Source organism: Neltuma alba, unplaced genomic scaffold (assembly GCF_004799145.2).
Source record: "Neltuma alba isolate B1F8T4 unplaced genomic scaffold, ASM479914v2 tig00011012_pilon, whole genome shotgun sequence".
Taxonomy (NCBI): Eukaryota; Viridiplantae; Streptophyta; class Magnoliopsida; order Fabales; family Fabaceae; genus Neltuma; species Neltuma alba.
This window is the reverse complement of record NW_021635765.1, coordinates 219-15,520: the sequence shown is the minus strand read 5'-3', so window position 1 is coordinate 15,520 and position 15,302 is coordinate 219. Positions and strand designations below refer to the sequence as shown.

Genomic DNA, 15,302 nt, shown 5'->3' with positions numbered 1-15,302 from the left:
ATACATCAAATTCCTCCCATCAATACAGAAAATTTTCACAAATTTTCTTTGTTTTCTTTTTATCAATCTCTCTTGGTACATCAGGTAAAACAGACTTTAAATCTAAATTTTATATTATATTGTAGATGAACAATTACTCGTACCATTTACAAAATATTATATATGATGTTTACAAAAAAAAAATCAGTTTCTCCTACAGAAAAAAAATGCTCTTCACACACTAAGCGGCTTGTATACATATTGTAATATTGTATGTAAAATGTCAAACATTATGAAAAAAAAATTATTTTTGATATTTTATAATAATAAAACGATTATCCACTAAATAATCCGGTCAAAATAAAGAGAACAGTGAGTGTAATAGTTTAGAATTAGTGCTATACACCTCAATTTATGACACATATAGACTAATCTGCGTGTGAGGCAAAAGATAAGGTCCTCTAATTTGCCCTCTCTGTCCCCACTCTTTTCCTTTAATTACATCTGTACCTACATGCAACCTTCTCCCTCGTCTATAAATTAAATTCCCCCTCCCCTCTCTCTTCCGTATCCATTCAACCAAACAACACTCTTCGTCATCACTTCATTTCTTTCTTCTTTCATGGCTACTAAGCAAACCGATATGGTTAAGCCTTCTTCTCTTCAGGTTGAGCCTGCTACCTCTCCACCGGAGGCCAGTCCTTTCCGGAAGATCGTCGTCGTTGCTTCCATTGCCGCCGGGATTCAATTCGGATGGGCTCTTCAGCTCTCCTTGCTGACTCCTTATGTCCAGCTTCTCGGTATTCCCCACACCTGGGCTGCTTTCATCTGGCTCTGTGGTCCCATCTCCGGTATGATAGTTCAACCGGTCGTTGGATACCACAGTGACCGCTGCACCTCCCGATTCGGCCGACGCCGGCCGTTTATCGCCGCCGGTGCATTGGCCGTCGTCGTCGCTGTTTTCTTGATCGGTTACGCTGCGGACATGGGCCACATGTTCGGTGACTCGTTGGAGAAGAAAGCGCGTCCCCGAGCCATCGCGATCTTCGTCGTCGGATTCTGGATCCTCGACGTGGCCAATAACATGCTACAAGGCCCATGCCGAGCACTGTTAGCCGACCTCGCCGCCGGCGACCAGAGGAAGACTCGGACGGCGAACGCGTTCTTCTCGTTCTTCATGGCCGTCGGGAGCGTCCTCGGATACGCCGCCGGATCCTACAGTAAGCTCCACAACGTATTTCCGTTCACGAAAACCAAGGCCTGCGACGAATATTGCGCGAACCTGAAGAGTTGCTTCTTCCTCTCCATCGCTCTTCTGCTCACTGTCTCAATCGCTGCTGTGACCTACGTGAAGGAGAAGGCGCTTGAGAAAGGAACTGGCGGGAACGAGGGAGAAAATGATTCGGTGGGCGAGGGATCAGGAGGATTCCAGTGCTTCGGACAAATGTTCGGTGCGTTCCGTGAGCTCAAGAAGCCGATGTGGATTTTACTCCTGGTGACGTGTCTCAACTGGATTGCTTGGTTCCCTTTCTTGTTGTTCGACACTGATTGGATGGGCAAGGAGGTGTACGGAGGAAAGGCTGGGGAAGGCAAGGCATACGATAGAGGGGTGCGCGCTGGCGCATTGGGTCTTATGCTCAACTCCGTGGTGTTAGGCGTGGTGTCGTTGGGCGTGGAGGTGCTGGCGCGTGCGGTTGGGGGCCCGAAGAGGTTATGGGGAATTGTTAACTTCATTCTCGCCGTATGTTTGGCCTTGACGGTGTTGGTCACCAAGTTGGCCGAGCACTCACGGCAGTTCGCCCCCGGCTCTCAGGATCCTCTGCCACCTTCCACCGGGATCAAGGCCGGCGCGTTAACTCTCTTCGCGGTTCTCGGAATTCCACTCGCGGTGAGTGACTGGTTCACGTTAATTTGCTTTTATGTGACTCCTGTTTTTTTCCTTGTTTAAATACTAATTTAATATTTAAAATTGAAGATTCTTCTTGTTTTTTTAGAAGACTGAAGAGGAAGTTTAACATTTAATCCAGTACTGATTTACTGTAGTAAAATGGAAAGTTTGACATGTGATTCCGGAGCTGAAATTTCGCTGCTTTTCTTACATGCATGAACGAGAGAGGAGCAAGTTGGGGGGGGGGGGTTGGTGATATCAAGGGATATTTGAAACTCTTGTTTTGTATTTTACTGGGCCTATTGTAGAGATTTTCTGGTAAAAACAAAAATTTGTGGGGAATCTGAGTTGGCTGTTGGCATGAAGTTCTGCATGTTTTCTCTTGCAGATATTATATCTTTTTAAATTAATAGCGGGGCTGGTGTGGATTGATGTAGATGCCAAATTGTTAATGATAAAAAAAAATATCACATGAAAATTAAGAATTGTTATTATATGTTTGATAGGCCTACTAGGCGTACTATTAAAGAATTGTATGAAAACAGCATAATATTCCCTCAGACGCTGTAAAAGAATAGTAATAAAAGTTTGAAAGCTTTCTCTAAGCATGTTGTGGGAGATATACTAAAGTGAGGTGATCATTCTTGTTGTGCAGATTACTTACAGTATCCCTTTTGCGCTAGCATCCATATTCTCCACCTCTTCAGGGGCAGGCCAAGGTAAAATAATGAACCATTTTTTTAATCCACCAATACCCACTTAGAATTGGCATCAATTATTAATTAATTCATCTCATTAACCCGTTTGATTTGAACTTTCAACTTTTCAGGGTTGTCTTTGGGCGTTCTCAATCTGGCAATTGTGATCCCACAGGTGATTTGTGACACTCAGTTTCTTTCACAAGCTGTTGTGTTTTCCAAATTTATCATCCAGATTTGTTGATAAATTATTTGGTTTTGTTTCCAAACAGATGTTTGTGTCTGTGGTGAGTGGACCGTGGGACGCAGCGTTCGGTGGTGGTAACCTACCGGCGTTTGTTGTAGGTGCCATCTCTGCCGCAATCAGCGGCATATTGTCGATGGTTTTGTTGCCGTCTCCACCACCGGACTTGGCAAAGACGATGAGCACAGCCGGAGGCTTCCATTAGAGAGAACAATTAATTACTTTTTTCTTTTTATTTTTGGGGTTTTGTTTTTTTGTTTTTTGTTTTCCTTTTTCTTTGTAGATGGGGGTCCCGGGTCTTAAATATGATTAAAGCCTCTCATGCTGTGTCCAAGTCCAACAAACGCTTGAATTTAAAACTGCCCTCCTTGTGGCAGCAAAGTGACGGATGACTCTAAGGGGGTCATTTTTATTGTAAAGTTTGATGAAGAATATGTGTAATTAGGAGGACCCCAAAAGAAGCCTTGTTCATTTTTGAAGAACTGGGTCCATTTTGGGGTGCTTTGTACGTCAAACAGGGGTAGGGAGACTGAGTGAGGGAGGAAATGACCATAATGTACAGGTGGGGGGCCAGGCTGGTTTAGGTGAACCGAACCGGATAGGACTGGTGACCCCGTTCCTCCAACCCTTCTGCCTGCCATCTTTGTTGCTGGCAGTGGCTCCTAATAAAACATTCTCTTTCTCTCATCATCTTCCATTATTAAGCAACTTGTGTGCCTTCTATTCTCAATAATCTTTTCTTCTTTTCTGTGTTTTCTTGCTCTGCCACAATCTCTGTGTCTGCTTTCCACCTTGCTACTACGCGAATGATTTGGCCTAAAATCAACATTGTATTGTTTTGGTTTACATGGAATGCCTTCAGGGGAGGAGGCAAATATTGATATATATAAAAGAGAAATTAAGAGATTTTCAATTATAAAACATTCTCCCTTAATTAATGATTTTCAGTTCTTTTAAAAGAAATTCAAAGTTATTATCGTGGCAAACACAAACATAATCCTTGCTTGCCAATAAAAGTGATCATATGAGTGAAACTCGTCTCTCACCCGTGAGCACGAGTTTAAATCTTGAAGTCATCTAAAGTCCCAATGAACATCACTAAAGTGTCAAGGTAAGTATATTTAAAAGAATAAAAAAGAAAAAAGAAAAAGAGAAATAATCTTAAAGATGAAGAAACTGATAAAAAGTAAATATTATTAAACACCGATCATGAAAGTAAAATAAAGAGGATAAAAAGATCATTTCCTATCCATCAATCAAGCGGTCCGAATTTTTTTATGATTTTATTTTTTCTTAGATTTGATTTAATTAACTTCTTTTTTTAACACCAAGACTTCATTTGTTTGGATTCTTTTTTGAAACAATGTTCACTGAAAGTGGGCCGTTCAAATGCAATCAGGCCCATGGATAACATTGTTATTACTGAACAGTGAAAACTTTTCCAAAAGCACAAGATGGGAAAAAGAGGGGAGGGATTCATTATCTGTAGCTTTGACAGACAGTAATTATGAAATAGAAAATGCATCATTTCTCAAACAAATTTTAGCAGCCGCCAATTAAGGCATGGCACAGTAACTTTAAAAAAGAAAAACTGACCAAAGCTCATTAAAGACCTAACTTTCCTTCAAGTGAAATACTCGTATATTTTGCCTAAGATTTAGCACCATCAAGCACAAGCAGGAGTGAAGTCTCATAGATTGCTTATATTCAAATCAAAGCATCTAAAAAGTCGGGCTTAATTTAATGTCTTCTGTAAAACATAAATTTTGCACTAACCTGAATCAAAGCAAGAGCGGTGGCAGCATTTTTTGGTAGCACTTGGGGGCGCATTTAGACTGAAGATGCCGCACATCTCACAAGAACACTGTATTGATGATAACAGAATATAAGTGCAGAATCTCAGATCAAAGACACAGAACATTTGGCAAAAACTTAGGCTGATAAGAACCCATCAACACAGACACAACGTAACATAAGAAAAAGTAGATGTCTTGGCATGAGAAAAAGAACCATCAATACTGGATTCACAGCCGTCCAAAATTCCTATTTATAGATCCCACAATTTTACTTTAACGCACCGAAAGCAGAATCAATGCAAAACTTTAAGCCTCAATTTTACATCACACACAGCCTTAATCTTAGCGAAGCTCACCCAAAATAGAGAAAATACATCTATCTTCATCCTAATATTCTGCATACAATTAAAACACAGTATAGCAATTGGAAGTCAGGAACAAGTTTCATTACTTAGATCTGGACTGTTTATATGTGATTTGAACGGTCTAGATTTAAAAATTTTTAATTACTATTTTTAAATAGAAAAAATTTTTTTTTTTGAAAAAATGGTAGTTAAGAAATTATTTCTATTTTAGATTTTACTCGTACTAAAATAATTATTTTAAACAAAAAAATCACATTCGAACCAACTAAATGAGATATGAACGATCAAGATCTAATCAGTTTAGGGTACTTATTAAAGTGATGAGTATTGAAACTGGTTCTGGATATCTAAGGTATTGCAGGTTTCAGTAAACTGTTTATCAAAACTCGAAAACTTAGAACAAAATGAATATGACAAAATTTCGGCCAACATCATTAACCAGAATACAGAAAAGAGATCATGATCTGAACGTCAAGTGCCAGCACATGGTAGATAGCTAGAAGATTACAGCAAGTGCAAAGTGAATAGCATTAATTTTTCAAGTCACATACTGCAGTCATGAGAAAGCAGACGACGAAGCAAGCAGAGGATGTTTGAAGCTGAACTTTGAACACCCCTCAACCAAACTGAATTTAAGTCAATATCGATCATCAATATTAAATGTAAAGTTTACAACAGTTTATACTGTTCACAATGAACAGTACAAACCCTTTATTGGTTAACTGAAGGAAACATTTTATTGTATTTCAGAGGGTATAGGCAGAGACTTGGAGCTGGTACAAGGTTATATTTATAAGTGATGCAAAGAGGAAGCTGATCTTATATTCTACAGTACTTGTGCAACTAAAATATAACCTTAATTTGAAAAGTAAACTGCATGTATTTCGGAATATCATATCTTAACAATTTTAATAACAAAAGTGCGGAATTTCAGAACTCAGACACAACACCTGGCACAGGCCAAGGAAAATAAAATAAAATAAAATTAAAAGACACAGAACATTTGGCAGAAACATGTGCTTACAAGTATCAATCAACGCCAGCTCAACATACCATTAAGACCAGATATTATGACAATAAAATTAACCATCAAAACTGAGAATTTACATCTGTTGAATTCCTATTTATGAATGCCAAAATGTCATTTTAAACTGTAACACAACAAAAGTAGAGGAGCATAGTCGTAGCTTAAACTCGCCCAAACTAGAAAAGACCATATATCTTGGTCCTACTTTTCTACGCACAATTGAAACACTGCGATGCAACACAATTATAGGAGTTGGCAGTCTATTCTGTACAGCATACCAGAGGCAGCACAGATTTTACAAAGCACTTCTTATGAAAACTCGAAACTCAAGTATACCAAAATTTCGGCCAACATCATCATCATGCAGAAGACAGAGAAGATATCATGACGCAGAATTGCATCAGTTAATAGATAACCAAAAATTACAGCAAGTGCCATGTCCGATTAGTATTAAATTAGTTATGAAATCATGAGAAAGTAGTCACTGTAGCAAGCAGAGGACATTTGAAACTGAACTTCAAACACACAAGCGTGCAGAAATCAAATGAATTGAGATGACGTACCCCGTAAGCTCACAGCTTGTTATTTGATCCAAAACCAAGGGCAAAACTCAACGTTGATTCATTCTTATCAACCAAGTGAATACAGCCTAAGCGTGAGCGGCCCCTCTCTGCACCGTATTTTATGGAAGTTTGTGTCGAAGAAGAGAAAGATCCATACAAGTTTTGTTTTTGTTTACATAAAGGAGCTAAAAAGCCTAAAAATAAACAGAAGGAGCCAGAGCAGCACCTGAATAACAGGAATGAGAGTTGGAGAGTTTTTAACATTAAAAAAAAAAAAGTAAAGTCAAATGTTAGGACAAGGTATATAATTATCTTTAATATTTTTTCAAGAGAATCTATATATTAAAAAAACTAAAAATAATAATATAAAATATGAAAACTCTAGTTTACTTTAGTAAATAGTGTCAGCAAATGTAATGAAATTAATTATATGTTAAATTTCTCATGTGAATTTAATTGTCAGTATCTCCTTAGTTTGTGCCTTTCAGATAAGGAAGGAACTTATCGACTTTTCCTGCCTCGCCCACCGGTCCCCACTTTCTTCAGATTCTGGTTCTCGGTACAGTTGCATGCAGACTCATTCCTTCTTCCTCGTTATAAATTAAGCGGCTCTCTCCCTCTGGCTTCAATAAACCCATAGCCACGCTCAAATCAGTTATTTTGTTTCTTTGAGCTATCATGGCTACTAAGCAAAACAACACCAAACCTCCTTCTGTTCAAGTTGAAGCAGCTGCCTCTCCTCCAGAAGCTAGCCCTCTCCGGAAAATAATCGTCGTCGCTTCCATTGCCGCCGGAATTAATTTCGGATGGGCACTTCAGCTTTCCTTGCTAACTCCTTACGTCCAACTCCTCGGGACGCCCCACTTTTGGGCTTCCTTCATTTGGCTCTGTGGTCCGATCTCCGGCTTGCTGGTTCAACCAGTTGTTGGTTACCACAGCGACCGCTGCACCTCCCGATTCGGCCGCCGGCGCCCTTTCATCGCCGTTGGTACACTAGCGGTGGCTGTCGCCGTTTTCTTGATCGGTTATTCCGCTGATCTCGGCCATACGATGGGCGATTCTCTCGACAAAAAAACGCGACCGCGATCCATCGGGATCTTCGTCTTCGGATTCTGGATCCTCGATGTGGCCAACAACATGCTCCAAGGCCCGTGCCGAGCACTGTTAGCCGACCTTGCCGCCGGGGACAGCCGAAAGACGCGATCGGCAAACGGTTTCTTCTCGTTCTTCATGGCCGTCGGAAACGTTCTCGGCTACGCCGCCGGAGCCGACGGCAAGCTTTACAAGAGCTTCTCCTTCACCAAAACCGACGCCTGCAACGAATACTGCGCCAACCTAAAGAGCTGCTTCTTCATATCCATCGCTCTTCTCGTCTTTCTCACAGCCATCGCTCTGTTTTACGTGAAGGAGAAGCCGTTCCAACCGCAAAAAGGCGGGACCGAGGGTGATGATTCAGTGGAGGAGGGATCAGGAAGCTTACCGTGTTTCGGACAGATGCTGGGGGCATTCCGTGAGCTCAAGAGGCCGATGTGGCTTCTACTCCTGGTGACGTGTCTCAACTGGATTGCTTGGTTCCCCTTCTTGATGTTCGACACAGACTGGATGGCGAAGGAGGTGTACGGGGGAAAGGTTGGGGAAGGGAAGGCGTACGATAAGGGGTGCACGCCGGATCGTTGGGGCTTATGTTGAACTCGGTGGTGTTGGGTGTGGTGTCGTTGGGCGTGGAGGTGTTGGCGCGTGCGGTTGGGGGCGTGAAGAGACTGTGGGGAATTGTGAACATCCTGCTCGCCGCCTGCTTGGCCTCCACCGTGTTGATCACTAAGTTGGCCGAGAACTCACGGCGGTTCGGCCCCGGCTCTGATGATCCTCTCCCGCCTTCTGCCGGAGTTAACGGCGCCGCGTTGTCTCTCTTTGCCTTGCTCGGGATTCCCCTGGCGGTGAGTCGCTCATGAATCTTTTTTTTTTTTTTTAATAACTACTTTATAAAAAATAAATAAATAAAATCTGATTTGGCAAGTTTGACTGGGGTTGACTGATGCCAAAAGTGATGTGTTTGACATCATTCCCAGGAAAGTAATTTCTGTTCTGCAGTCATAAAAACCACGAAATTCTAATTATACTGTAATCACTAAATCTTTTTTTTTTGTTTTTGCCCTTTTAATTTTTTGCAGATCACTTACAGTATTCCCTTTGCCCTTGCATCCATTTTCTCCAACTCCTCAGGCGCAGGCCAAGGTATATGGATTAAGCAAGCATTTTAATAAAGCCAAGACCCACTGAATGTTAAGATTAGACTTTAATTGATTCGTGTATCTCACTTTAATTATTTGAACTGAAATTTATACATGTTTTATTTATTCTTTTATTTACCTAAATTTTCAGGGCTATCTCTAGCCGTTCTCAACCTTGCAATTGTCGTGCCACAGGTGATTATTAATTCATAACTTATTCTCTTTAGAAATCCTACTTCCACTTATTAATATATAAGTATTAGTTGACTAATTTGAGTAAATTAAAAAAATTGTTAAGTTAATTATTTGTAATAAACAAGGGTTATTTTTCCTAAATTACCCTTACAGTCGTATATGATATGTCTTAACTAGAGCTATACCATTTAATAAAACATTTAACATATACAACTATTACAAGGTCAATTTTTTTTTAAAAAAATAAATATAAGAGACAAAGTAAATTAGAATATTATATTTAAGATTAAATTAAATGTCAAACTAACTCTTATATTAAGTACCGAAAATAGTATATGCATTTGTCCCTGCCTTTAATATTTTACATACTGCTAATCTCTTTAACTTCCTTCAATACAGATGTTTGTATCGGTTGTTAACGGACCATGGGATGCACTCTTCGGTGGTGGTAACTTGCCGGCGTTTGTTGCGGGTGCCGTGGCGGCCGCTGCTAGTGGCATATTATCGATGATCTTGCTGCCATCACCACCACCGGACTTCAAGCCATCCGCCGGAGCGGGATTTCATTGAATGAAAATAATGAGCAAATTTTCTTTTAAAGTGGGGTCTCAGCTTTTTAATATATATATATATATATATGCATCACTGTCTGTAAATTTAAGGCTCATGTTCTTTCCAAAACCCTATAAAAACTGCCATTTTTGTGGTGGTTTAGCTAGCAAAATGAAGAATGAGCCTTTCTTTAAGAAGGGTCATTTTTTTTTATGTAAATTTTTGGTGATGGTCATGGATATTATGTGTAATTAGGAGGACCCCAAAAGGCCAAACAAAAAAATTTTAAATGCAAAAAAAAAAAAGGTTCCATTTTGGGGTGCCTTGAAATGTTTTCAAGTTTAGTGATGATAGAGAGTGAGTGATGAGCCACTGGGCTTAGATGAAGGGTCGTCATAAAATAACGTGTAAGGGTGGGGAGGTAGCTGTGGCTTATATGAACCGAACCGGTCCTCACTTTGGACCTGGTTCTCCCCCACTTTTCCCTCCTGCCTTTTCATTTTTACTGTTGCTACCAATAAAACAGTTCTCCTTTTTTCTCTCGCATGCCCAGATCTCGTGAATTCTATCTTCAATCTTTTTACCCTAGCTGGGTGTGTGTGTTCTTACTGCAATTATAATTCAAATAATTATTTTATAATTTTTTTGGTCAAAGCAACATACTAGTTCTCGTTTTTAATATAAGAACTAGTTGAAAATTAGATTTAATTTAATTTTAAATATAAAATCCCAATCTACCTTGTCTCTTGAAATTATAATATTTTTCTAAAAGGACAAAACTTACATCAAGTTACTTAAGGGTGTGTTTGGGTGACATCCCAAACCATGGTTTGGGGTGTCAATCACCCAAACACCCCCTCTAAAAACCAAAACCATGGTTTTGACTCCAAAACCATGGTTTTGGAAAAAGCAAAATTTTTTTGCTTTTGGAGAAAAAAGGGAGAGTGTGAGAGCCTATATGATATGTATCTTGTTATTTTTTTTATAAACATATTTTTTGATAAACATATTTAATCTTATATTTTATAAATATATATACACATTAATTATTTATTAATTATATTATCTTATGTATTATTAATTATGTTGGTAAAAAATATATTATTAACAATTTTATTCCTTCAAATTAAAATATATCATAAAATCTATTTTTCTGTAATTATCATATTAACTTATGTCTTTTTTTTAGTAATTTGTATATATAAAAAGTGCTTCTGATAACAACTATCCAAACACTCTCACTTCTCAGAATCACTTTTTTACAAAATCTATTCTTCACAGAATCTATTCCCCAGAATCTATTCTCCAGAATCACTTTTCTAAACCACGGTTTGGTTTCATCCAAACACACCCTAAGTCAAACACGTCAAGTTAGCCAATCAAATTATGCCAGCTAAATTAATTTTACACACCGTTATTTAACCCCAAAATAACTCTTGAACATTGTTAAAATAAGATTGAAAAAATATCTTTTTTTTTGGTTCAGTGACAAAAAATATATTTTCTTCTAAACGCCATCAAATTTCTTACTGATTCATACACACTTTATTTCTCTTTATTAGAAAATGCAACAAGGGAACGGTGCTTCCTCCTTTTAAAAAAAATAAATTCTATTTCAACTGCATAAGAAGATTCACAGTGAAGATTTATGACTGATTGAATCAATATATGAAATCAAACTAAAATACAGTTCAAAACTGTTTGGAGAAGGTGGGTAAGGGAATCTGACTATGATGGATAAATTCTCCAAGTCAAAGAGCAATTCGTAGCCCATAGGCTAGATCGTGCATCCTTTCCTTCATTGATTACGTTGTCGTCAGTTCGAGTCACTGACAATTCTACTCATGAGCTTGTGTATTAATGGCCGCTGCAACTTCTTACTTTGTCGTCCTTGGCCGTCATATGCTCTCTTTCACGATTGCGGCCTTTCTTCACGGTCGCCCTAAGCTTAACACTATGTTTGGCTCGGTAAAAGGGGGGGAAGGGATTTCAATAGAGCGAAGAGGAGGACAGAAAAAGGGAGGAGAGATATAAAGGGGAGGGGAAGAAAGGGCAGAGAGGAGAGGAATTTTAATAATCTTTTGTTTAGATTGATCGGGGGAAGAAAAAAGAGACATTTTAATGATACCTTATTTGACATAAGAGGGGAGGGATGAGAGAGCTATTCAAAAAATAACTAGTTTACTCTTATAAAATCTAAATAATTTTTTTTTATTTTTTTATTTTATCAATATGTATGAGGCAATTTATTAACTTTAAAAAAAACAGTAGGTTGTGCTTTTGCCACAAGCACAACTCATTGAGAAAAAAAAACAAAAAATTGAAATCAAATTTCTTTTCATAATGTTATTCATGGATTCTATTGGGTTCAAAAGAAAAATTACATTTTTACTATTTTTTATTCCTGATTTTTTTAATTTTTAACTAATTAAAAGATTAAAAGATGCTTATTATCTAGCTTAAGTTAATATTACTCTATATTGAATTTTTCAAAAATATTATAAGTCTCCATCGTTTCTTTTTTGTCCCAATGAATTTTATCATTTCATTTTTTTTAAGCAAAATTTTAAGTAGTTTGATTTTTCTAGTTGAATTTTTGAATATAAGAGGAGAATGAAGTTGAGTTGATTAGAGTTATTAAAATTGTAAGATTGAAAGAGAAGTGTAAAATAAAAAGGCCAAAGAGAGGATAAAAGAGAAATTATATTACTTTACTAAAACTGATTATGAAATTAAATATTTTATCTCTCATCTCCTCTTCAAAAAATTTCACTTTTGGAGGGGAGGCCAAGAAGGGGAAAGGAGGGGCTGAATGTGAGTCCCTCCCCCTTTAAAATTTTTTTCCAGCCAAACAAAGAGAGGGGAGTAGCTCCCTTCTCTCTATTAAAAAATGTTTCGGTCAAATGAGGGGAGGGGAGCCACTTCTCTCTCCTCCGGTCTGAAAACTTCATACCAAACACAGTGTAAAGGTCTATCTTTTATTTTAAAAGAAAAAAAATATTTTTTCCATACTTGTTTTAATGGTGTTTAAGAGTTGTTTTGAGGTTAAATGATGATGTGCAAAATTCATACTGCTAGCATAATTTGATTGGCTAACTTGACATACTTGACCTAAGTAACTTGATATAAGTTTTATCCTTTCTAAAATATTTTTATTGATTGTAAGCAGATCTCAAGATAGTTTCAATGCACATAATTAAGAAAGATAATTTAAAGAAGTCAATACACATTTATTACAATTAACAAATTAAAATAATTTACTTAATCTCCTGAAATTAGTTATCTAACTCTTATATTAAGAATTGGAAATAGTATTATACAATGACTAGTCTCGTGATAAAGCTCACAACTCCATAGCTTGTACAAATTCTTTGCTTACATTTCTAGTTTCACAAGTTAACCAAGATTATTGTTGTTATTTGCTAATGCTATAATAGATAGTTTTTCTATCCCAAATATAAGAATTGGATAACTCATTTGTTTGTAGAGAATAAAAAAATAAGTTAAATAAGTTGTTATTGAGAAATGTATATACATTGAAAATTACCCTTTAAGAAAAATCCTATTAGAAATAATTTGATAAGAAAATTATAAATTTAAAAGGTAAAATAGATAGATGAGATCTCTCGTATTTAATTACGACAAATTTTTTTTTTATATTTAGAATTAGAGGAGTACACTCTAGAACAACATATATTTATTGGTTTTTTTTTTTGGCTTCACTAGGTATGATTCATGGGAGATACACAAATATTAAGGAATAATATCATCTAGAAAATAAAAGAAGAATTCTTCAAGGTTCTTCAAACACAACTAAGGTAATTTGCTGGCAGGCACGATAACTTCAGAAAGATACCAGCTACTTCGTCAATAATATAACAATCACCTTTTCTTGGAAAAACACAAATGTTTCCATTTATCTATTATTTTATTACTACCTCCGATTCTTAATATAAGACCCTGTTTGACTTTTATTTTGGTCCTAAATATAAGACCCCAATCCACTTTGTCTCTCATATTTGTGTATTTTTTTCAAGATAGTCATTCTAATAATTGTAGTTCTAGCCAATATAGTTGATTAGTAAGGATATTTTAGGAAAGACAACACTTATTTATTACAAATGACTAACTTAACTTCTTTCCTTAATCTCCTCAAATTAGTCAACTGAGTCTTATAATTAGGACCGGAAGTAGTATTAGTTTTTCGATTATACCCTTTATCCCTTTACTAATTTTCCTATGGATTAAGAGATGCAATTTCGTACATGAAGAAAATAGATGATGAAATAAATTAACGACATATTAGATTTTTTTTTCTAAAAAAGTACAACATACTGGCCATATTTCTTAATATATATTTTTTTTCATAAAAGAACCATATTTCTTAATATATGTGCAAGAATATTTGATGACAGATAAAAAGAAATAGAGAAAAAGTGGGGGTGCATGCATAAACTTTGTTATGGCCAATTATAATGGGGGTGCATGCATGAACATTTTTCAGGTATGGGAATAAATAGTAAGAGTTAGGCATTAATTTATGATTGCCATAAAGTTCAAAGCACATGGTTTCAACTGGATAAATAAATAAACAAGCACACAGCAAGTTGTTGTGAGATTAAGGTAGGTTTGGATTTTGTGCACAAATTGCTAACTAACTGATGAATAGTTTTTCAGGAAATTGGTTACTTGTAGGTTCATGGCCCAAAAAAGGTTAACTTTTTCGATCTTGTTGGCGTGTATTGTTGTTTAATAATTGCAAGGGAAGGTCAAAAGTGAACATATGGAGGTTACAAAATAATTGCTTATATAGGTATGTGTTTATTTATTATTTTTGATCTGCTTCAAATTTTAAGCGTAGTTGACTGGAATTCAACTTGTCACAATATTTGCAACCTATTGGTGATGATTCTACCTTCCACAACCTTTGGTGTTTAACTTCTTAGTTGTTAGCAATTATCACTTCAATATTTCTCTGTTATTATCTCAGTCTTCCACTAGTTTTATTTATTTATTCGCACCTATTAGATGCAATCTAGTTTAAGATATTATCGGATATTTAATGTGAGTAAAAATTTGAATATTGATTCGTTATGTTGTAAGAGACTAACATCTTCTACTAAACTCAACTCCCATCGGTCTATTATATTTAGATTTGGAATAAAAACCTGGTCACTGCCTTTTTTGTGATTTAAAAGAAAAAGAATAAGAAGGTCGAGAAGGGTTTTAAAAAAAAAAAATCTAAAACAAAGGTATCATTTTATTAGAAGCAATCTTATTCGAGACACTGTTAAACACTAAATGTGAATACTTCTTTCAACAAAAATTTAAATATTAGTTTGTTATGTTGTGAGGTTAATATCTTCTGTTAGACCCAATTCCTGTTGATAAAGTCAAGAAAGGTTAGTATTGTTGTAAAGTTGGATTCGTGGATTGCCATGTTTATGAGAACCCAAGAGGCCACAAATCTGTTTTGAAAAGGTTGGGTCTATTTTTCAGGCCCATAAAGTTTTTGGGTAAATGTGGGCCCAGAATCAATTATGCGCCAACATGTTCATGAAGCTGCAAGGAAGGCTATGTGAAGCTCCAATTAGCTTTTTTTCAAAAAAAAAAAATCTCTCATTTTAAATTTACGAAGAAGTTAAGGGATTTATTTTAATCCTAAATATCTTAATCTATTTTATTTTTAAAATTTATATTTTTCCTAAATTATCCATGATAATTACATATGATGAGAAGATTTGCATCAGGAGAGTTCGAGTAC

The 15,302-nt window shown here is 36.6% G+C and overlaps 1 protein-coding gene, 1 long non-coding RNA gene and 1 pseudogene across 3 annotated transcripts; 2 read left to right on the top strand and 1 right to left on the bottom strand.

The window, feature by feature from the left end:
• Nucleotides 1-533: 533 nt before the first annotated feature.
• LOC114760694 (sucrose transport protein) lies at nt 534-3,496 on the top strand. The gene is made up of 4 exons (XM_028949978.1): nt 534-1,867; nt 2,523-2,586; nt 2,697-2,740; nt 2,838-3,496. Exons 1-4 carry the CDS (start codon nt 602-604, stop codon nt 3,012-3,014), a joined length of 1,551 nt encoding a protein of 516 aa, XP_028805811.1. The 5' UTR covers nt 534-601; the 3' UTR covers nt 3,015-3,496.
• Nucleotides 3,031-6,768, bottom strand: LOC114760695 (uncharacterized). Of its 2 annotated transcripts, XR_003742075.1 has the most exons (4): nt 6,561-6,768; nt 5,522-5,596; nt 4,586-4,673; nt 3,031-3,625 (listed from the first exon to the last, which is right to left on the bottom strand). It is a non-coding gene; the product is annotated as an uncharacterized LOC114760695 (long non-coding RNA). The 2 variants fall into 2 exon arrangements; XR_003742074.1 differs by having other exon boundaries at nt 3,031-4,673.
• Nucleotides 6,769-7,196: 428 nt separating this feature from the next.
• Nucleotides 7,197-10,126, top strand: LOC114760696 (sucrose transport protein-like; annotated as a pseudogene).
• The last annotated feature ends 5,176 nt before the right edge of the window (nt 10,127-15,302 follow it).

Excerpts from the sequence above, each read along its gene's own strand:
- LOC114760694 (XM_028949978.1), top strand. The coding sequence starts at position 602 with ATGGCTACTAAGCAAACCGATATGGTTAAGCCTTCTTCTCTTCAGGTT. Across the intron at positions 1,868-2,522 it reads TTCTCGGAATTCCACTCGCG|ATTACTTACAGTATCCCTTT; the intron begins GTGAGTGACTGG and ends CTTGTTGTGCAG. Across the intron at positions 2,587-2,696 it reads CTCTTCAGGGGCAGGCCAAG|GGTTGTCTTTGGGCGTTCTC; the intron begins GTAAAATAATGA and ends TCAACTTTTCAG.